Source organism: Cotesia typhae, unplaced genomic scaffold, assembly GCF_013202065.1.
Source record: "Cotesia typhae breed Kobodo isofemale line unplaced genomic scaffold, CoteBio_Ctyphae contig_81, whole genome shotgun sequence".
NCBI classification, from domain to species: Eukaryota; Metazoa; Arthropoda; class Insecta; order Hymenoptera; family Braconidae; genus Cotesia; species Cotesia typhae.
The window spans coordinates 583969-592155 of record NW_027423768.1 but is presented as its reverse complement, the minus strand read 5'-3'; the positions used below and the strand labels follow the sequence as shown (position 1 = coordinate 592155).

At 26.9% G+C, this 8187-nt stretch overlaps 1 protein-coding gene across 1 annotated transcript; it reads right to left on the bottom strand.

Annotated features, from left to right (window-relative positions):
• Nucleotides 1-5578: 5578 nt before the first annotated feature.
• LOC141533064 (uncharacterized) lies at nt 5579-6271 on the bottom strand. The gene is made up of 3 exons (XM_074251735.1): nt 5978-6271; nt 5785-5908; nt 5579-5607 (listed from the first exon to the last, which is right to left on the bottom strand). The coding sequence occupies exons 1-2, from the start codon at nt 6251-6253 to the stop codon at nt 5876-5878; spliced, it is 309 nt and encodes a 102-aa protein (XP_074107836.1). The 5' UTR covers nt 6254-6271; the 3' UTR covers nt 5579-5607; nt 5785-5875.
• Nucleotides 6272-8187: the final 1916 nt, after the last annotated feature.

Below are 8187 nucleotides of genomic sequence, written 5' to 3'. Positions count from 1 at the left end.
CATATATAATTATATATGACTATATATGGAGCAACATACAGTCAAGCAAGATTATATATTGTTCCATATATAATTATATATAAGTATATATAGTTATATATAATTATATATAATCATATATGATTATATATGGAACTGTATATGAGGTTATATATAATCATATATAGTTATACAAAACTATATATAGAACAATACACAGCCTTGCAAGATTATATATAATCATACATGATTATATATGGAACTGTATATGAGGTCATATATAATCATATATGACTATATATGGAGCAATATACAGCCATGCCAGATTATACAAAGTCCCATATCTAATTATATATAAGTATATATAATAAGGTGTGCCAAAATGTAACTCCGTGGAGGACCTTTTAAAATTGGAATTTTGAGTTCTGCTTTTAACAGGGGCTGTGTTTGGGCATTTCCTATGATATTTTGGGGGGAGACGATGTATTTGATTTTCATAGAATTTTTTAACAGAAGCTTAGTTTGGACGTTTCCGGTGGAAATTCAAATTTTGGCCAGAAGTGCCCAATTCAATCTCCTGGTAAAAATCCTATGAATAATCAAATACATCGTCTCCCCCCGAAATATCTCAGGAAATGCCCAAACACAGCCCCTGTTAAAAGCAGAACTCAAAATTCTAATTTTAAAAGGTCCTCCACGGGAGTTACATTTCGGCACACCCTTTTATATAATTATATATGCTTATATATAATTAATACATATATAAAAATTTTTTCTTGGATATAATCATACTTGGCTGTTATAACCCCATGTATAATCCATATATAAGTCTATATATGATCCGATCTGATTATATATGAATGAGTCTTTATATAATTAGATCTAATCAGACTTGTATAGTTAGATGTGATCAAAATTTGTTATTTGAAATAAATTTTTTTTTGATAATCACAAAAAGTGCAAAATGGTGTTCATAATTACGTTTATATAATTCTGAAATACAAATTTTTTACATTTCCTATGAAATATTTTGGTCTGCTCTACTACTACCTAATAGTAAAATCATTATTTATTTTATGAATAATTTATTAAAATAAATTAATTATGAACTATGACTATCCAATTATATTATAAAATCAATTTTTATATTATATTTAACATAAATTCATATATGAGGCATTAAGTAGATCATAGAATCATTATTGTCTAAGATAGCAGCATAGCAGACAGAAACTTCAAGACGCACGGAGATCATCAAAGTTGAGCCGCATTGAGTAGGGTTAGTAGTTGGATGGGTGACCGCTGGTGTTATAGCAGTAAAATTATATACTGACATTTTTTTTTGCATTTTAATTATTTTTAGAGAATTGCGTAGGACCATATTAAATACTCTATCCATAAAATTAACCCAATAATTAATTAGATGCGATAAATATATAATTAAACATTGTTATATATAATTATATATGATTATATTTGGCCATTTTTCATATATAATCATATATAACCAATTTATATATAAACATATATAATTATATATAAATATTTTTTCTCGGGTAAACCGTTGCATTTAGTTAGTATAATCCCGAAATAATTATAAAACTTTTTTTTCCAATAATTTTTGAACTGTTAACTAGAAATCATTAATAATAAATTATTAACAATACAAAATTTGCTTCTTTCAAAATATCCAAACATACTAATGTCTGAAAAATAATTTGAAGAATAGTTCAAACTATTTTTGTGATGATAAAAATTTTAATTTGCATTAATTTATTCGAAACTCATGAATTATATTGAAATTTTTCGAAGAAATTATTGAAAAACTAGTAAGGTGCACCCATGGGTAATTATTAAACTTGATAATCAATATTTTTGGTAATGATTATCAATATATACTTGGTAATGATTATCAATATTTTTTAAACGTTTATTCTAATATTTTCGACTAAACATCATAGACGAGTTTTGCTGTACAATCAACGAATGATGAGATATGATTTTTTTTTGTATGGGACTGAAGAAAATATGCAAATCTGTTATGTGGAGGATCTTCCTATCAATATTAAGAGCTCATCTTTGGAGAGCATTCTCTGGAGGTGCTTAGGAACCAATTAATTATCTTTTAGTTTAATTATCTTTCAGTTTGATAGAAAAATTTCTAAAATGTTAAATCTTTCATGTAATTAAATTTAGGACCCAAAAAATGAAACAGCGGTGCCATACTGTCTAATGCAAGTACGTTTTAGAGTTCTTATTAAACTACGGTACGGCCAAGATTAACTTTCGGTCTATATATAATTTAATTCAGTGACGCAATACTGACTAATCATCTCTAGGAACAATTACGTGGCTTTCAATGGTTTATCAATGAATCAAATTGAGCCAAAATATATATATAGGACGTATTGAATTTTATATTTGTGATTATTGGTTATATTGTTCTGGAAAAAACTGTCGTTAGTTCTTTAATAACTAGAAAAACAATTTATTTTGTTTAAGAACTTTAAAAAATTAGGTTATAGTTTGAGTTGAAAGTGATCTTTATGAAAGTTATAAATATCAAAATTAAATATAAAAATACATCAGTACTTTTTGAAAGCAATTAAATAATTTACTAGTACTTTGCGAATAAATAATCAATATGAATTAAAATAAAATTAAGATTATTAATATTGAAGTCGATGCAAACATTTATTGTTTGCGTGGAAAAAACCCAGTAGTCGTTTTCATGTCTGCTCTAGACCGACCTCTTAATTTTCTTGCTGGTGGCATCGTAATAATCGAAGATAATTCAACATTATTATGAGAATTATTAGTAACTAATTGACTTTCTTGTAAGTTTTCAGTAAATTTTTTCAGGTTCTGATGTATTCGTTCAAATTCGAGTTCTGTTGCGTAATTAGCATTTTTCAAAATTTGATCGAATAATTGTTGGAGCAATCGTTGCCTTTCATTTTCTGGTGTATTTCCAGAATTAGTTTCAGCAGACACATTGTCAAGTGTTAATCTATCATGTGTTATAATAGCTTCAGATTCTTGACACGAATCAATGACATGAGAATCGGCTGAATACATATCAAAATTAGAACTCACGACTTCTAGAATCACTTGTATCGACCACTTTTTGTCGCATAATTCTGCGCTAAACAAATTTAAGTTGAAATATTTTCTCGAGGTCAAAATATGAACGCATGGCAATTTTAGGCTCGTTCGAAAAAGACATTTACAATCAGTAGTAGATGATGTAAACCGAAAACCGTTTACCATCATGCTACAAACCTTATTTTCGTGACAACTTCCAATAACTTTAATAGTAGAATATTTTTCTATTTCTTCATTCAGCTTATTAAAAGCTACTTTTGTCAAATAATCGGCATATTCATCTAATTTAAAATCTAGCTTTGTTTCAATATTTAATTTTTTCAATCCTTCTATTGCCATTTGTAAATTGCCTTCTAATTTCGATGCCTTCTGGAACTGGAAAAAATTATCTGCGAATTCACAGAGCGTACTGTGGTAGTGGCAAACAGTTTTCACGTGTTTGTTTGTACTCTCAACAATGTTATTTGTGTCATTTCCATAGTTGTATTTTGCCATCCCGAACTTAGTCCATTCATCACGATTACGATGCCAATTATAATCAAAGTATTTTTTAACACATTTTGGCACTTCAGATGAGAATTTTTGATACATACGGTCATAATAGTCTGGTGACTTAGCATAAGCTAAATTACGAAGCCATTTAAAACTAACACATTTTTCATCTTTGCTTATTTTCATACATTTCAACTTTCTGTCGAAGGTTTTTAAAGTATGAAATAGACAGAGCAAAAATTGGGCTTTAGGAAAAACTTTGGCAAATGCTTGTCGCTCTGTGAGATCTTTATCAGTCATCACACAAGTTGTTTTCCTGCAAGCTTTTTCATTCAGTTCACGGAAGTTCTTAGCAACCCATTCAATATTCTGAGCCGTTTCCTTCGTAACAATTGATGCTGCTGCGATTTCGCCCCTTCCACTACCATTTTGGACCATAATCAAATAAAGAGTGAATCCTAAATTAAATAGTTTATAGGTCCCATCAATAAAGAGCATTTCTGGCCAATCACTCATAGACTTTTTCATTGTTGAATTTGTAAAAAGTAAGGCCTCAAAAGTATTATTGCTGTCGATTTTAATTCTTGTCGTGCAACCTGAAATTCATAAAAAAATGTTAGTACGTAAATAATCGAGTTTTGAAATCAATGAAAAGTAATAAAGTTTGTTGATCAGTTTGTATTATTGCCAAATATTCACTAAATTTGTTTTTATACTTGAGGTTAAATAGATAAATATTTTAAGTTGTACGTTCTTTTGCCTTCTAGGGTTGTTTAATTTGTAAAATGAGAACTGTAATAGTGTGTAAATTACTCCTAATATCTCCTAATTCGATTTTCCATTCACTTTATAAATAAAAAAATTCTTTAAAGTAACAAATACTTTACATTAAACATTAAATAATGTTTGCTATCGAAATAGCAATGTTTAATCTATTCACTTTTCTCTACAAAATATATCTTTATATTTACACTTCGTATTTTTTTCATTATAACTTCAATTTTGTTTAATTTAATTAAAAACAGTTCATAAAAAAATCAAATTTTATAATTTTTTTGATACATCATAATGGTTTTATACATATAATTTGATTTTAAACTGCGTTATTCGCTTTAGCCGCCAGTAGTTTATCCAGACAATGATCCGACATTCAGTGAGTGAATCAAATAATAATTTTTGATTTATAGGAATTATTGAAAGGAATGTATACAAATGATGAATTTTTAATTAACTTTTTTGAATAATTAGAAAATAGTGATAAAAAATTACTCAAAATGACTCATAATTCATAACATGAATTAAGTAGCCAAATGTATTCGAAGATTAAATTAATGAACGTATTAATGTAAATATGCGTTCAATTTCTCTCGGCTGATTGACAAAACTTTTTAAAAATTCGATAATTTTCTTTACTAATTTGAAGATATTCATGCAAATAATTGAAAAGAATGAAACTTCTATTTCTATACCTAGTTGAACTTAAGCGTTTTATTATTATTATTATCATTGTTGTTATTTACATTCTTATTTTTTCTTGATTATCCTTAAATAATATTTAGTGTTTAATAAGCACTGCTTATCTACCAAACAGGCGACAATTTCATTACTAAATTATTATCAGAATAATTGATAATACTTTATTACTGTCAAATCCGAATACTTTATTATGGCTAAAATGTAATAGCGGCATTTATTCAACATTTTGAATTAGTGATAATTGTGGCAAATATACGCCACTAAATAAAAATCATTGCGATCCATTTAATTTATTCAGTTAATAAGTATAAATAAAAATTTCTTACCATATTCTCTCCTCAAAAGGCTATCAAATGTTTTTAAATCATTACTATTTGCGGGTCTAAGTGATTGCCTAAGATTGGAGATATCTTTGGACGTAACGAAAATGTTGTATTTTTGTTCAATCTCACATCTTATTTTTTTATTGCTACATCCTAAGCGTATATAATTTTTAACTTTCAATTTCACTGCTGAAGATAATTTTCGATTTTCTGGTAATGCTTTATACAATTGCTGGATGGTGTTAAACATAAGTAAGTTTTATAATTAAATAAACACATAAATGAATATATAGATCAATTAATATTGTATTAATTAAATATATTAATGATATGGCTCTATGATTACAGAATCTTTATCAGTGCAATATAAATAATCAAAAATTACAGGAAATTGATAAAAAAAGTTTACCTTGTAATGAGACGGGTGATTCTTGTGGTTAATATTAATATCAGTTATTTGTAGTTCATAATTATTTGGTTCAACTTTGACTGTATCAAACTTAATATAAAATGGACAGTGGTGGTTGAAAGTACTATTACAAAAATAAAATAAAAACTATTATAGTTATATTAACTTTAAAAAAGCATTGGTAGAATCTTACCTTGTTTTTCGTGTTTTGTTTTTTTGGTTTTGATGTTGAAGGACCAAATTTACATTTTAAAATATTGTACTTATACTGTAGCCTTTCTATTAATTTTTCAATTTCTTGGGCGGTCTGATGAACATTTTTGAAATCACATTGATACAGTCTTTCGCCTCTGAGAGTAGTTAGTAATTCATGATTTTTCTTATCGTAAATATCAATTTTTTTTTGACATTCTTCCCAAGAATGGAACGTCATTCCAATTTGAAATTCAAAGTCGGGATTAGAAGTCATGATTGCATTAATCAAAGTATCTATTTTATTTCACCATGAACCTCATCCAAAAGGTTAGATCAGAATAAAGACTACTCTCAATAAAATTGCAGAATACTATTTTATCAACCATTTTATACTGGATAAATTGCCTACTTATTTTACATATATGAATAGCGAAAGTTTTAGCGAAATTAATGTTTATAGACATTATATTTAATATAAATTAAAATTATAGTTTACTTCTGATATTTATAAGAGTCAAGTTGGAACTGCAAAGAATTAAGTGTCAAACTAAATTTCTCTCTAAATAATAATGATATCAAAAAATTTATCATAAAAATATCAACTTATAATCTCAATATTTTCACTCAAAATTTGTAAGTAAATTTGTCGTTCAATGCAACGAAAAGAACTCGCAATCATCTCGAAGAGCCATCAAAGTTTTGAAGATCTCTAGAAGATAATACCATATTAATTTTTATATGATCTCATTATTTCCAAAGGACCGGGTTGAAGAGCCTCTCACTACTTGGGGATTAGAAAAGTCTTTTTTCAGCCTGTTAGCTCTTGGAAGGACCTATCAATTATTTAAAGATCTACACTGAAAAAAAAAATTCTTAACTGGAGTGTAAATTTTTTTGGCTTAAGAAAATATTAAGGAAGATTGAAAATTTCTTGAATGAAGTCAAAGTTTCTTGAGCCAAGAAAATTTTTTCTTGCTCCAGAATAACTCGTTTTCCTTAAAATTTTCTTGGCACAAGAAATTTGTTTTTTGTGTGTACAGTAAGTAACGGAAGACCAGAAAACTTTTTTTTTACCTAAAACTGATCTGGCTAGCTACCAGAAGCTCCTATAGTAAATTATTACCAAATAAAAATGCTTCAACGTTAATAATTAATTTCATTGAATACTAGTAAACACATTAAGTACCAGTTGCATTGAATAAATTCATAAAAGTATTCATTGATCCTTAACGAAAATTTCTACTAATTAAAAACTTTATTTTGTGTTTAATTAGTAATAAAATAAAATTTTTCTAACCCGTTGATAAGAATAAAATATGCTGAAAGAAAATAAAAATAAAAATGTTTCTATGACAATTCATACATCGAGTGAATAAATACTTATAATTGCACATTATAAAGAAGTAAAAAAAAAAAAAAGATTATATTGTTTCTTACTGAAATAATCGATTTATTATTAGTAGTCAAACATGTATACTGTAACAATCAATGTGTATTAAATTTGAGTAGATGAACTTAATTAAAAAAGAAAGGGAGAAAGTACTTTGAGATGTATGATAGTTTTATTGTATTCATAATAGCACTAAAAACGCTTCTAAAATTATGAAAAATATCAAACATTAAATAACATTACTATGTATGGGATATTCCATGCCAGATCGACCACTTTTGAACTCGACCCCTTTAGATTTAGTTGAAATTTTTCTATTTTTTTCTACCCTTTGAAAGACATTTTTGAGAATTTTTTGAAATTTTTTTATCCAACCCAAAAAATGAATTTTCCATAAAAATGGCTTTTTTATTTTCAAATAGCCATAACTATTTTAGATATTGACTTTTTAGTACCTTTTTTTTTTTTAATTTTCGTTTTTGAATAAATTTTTCGATAAAACCCTTGTGGAAATAATTTGCTGAAAAATCTCTTTTAAAGTCTTTAAAACTCTGCAAAAGACATTTTGAAAGTCTTACCTTCCTTAAATAAGTCCTGAAAAGAGTGAATAAGTCTTATAAACTCTTCAAAACTCTGAAAAAATCAAATGTTCCCTGAAATTTCGGACTTTCAGTAAGATTTCTAAAGAGTTTAAAAGACTTTTTTTTAGTATTACAGAAAAAAAAAATGTAGGCGAAAAATGTACTCTGCAAGAGTTTTAAAGGATTAAAAAGACTTATGAAGTAATAATGCTCTAAATCGTAAAAAATATTTTAATA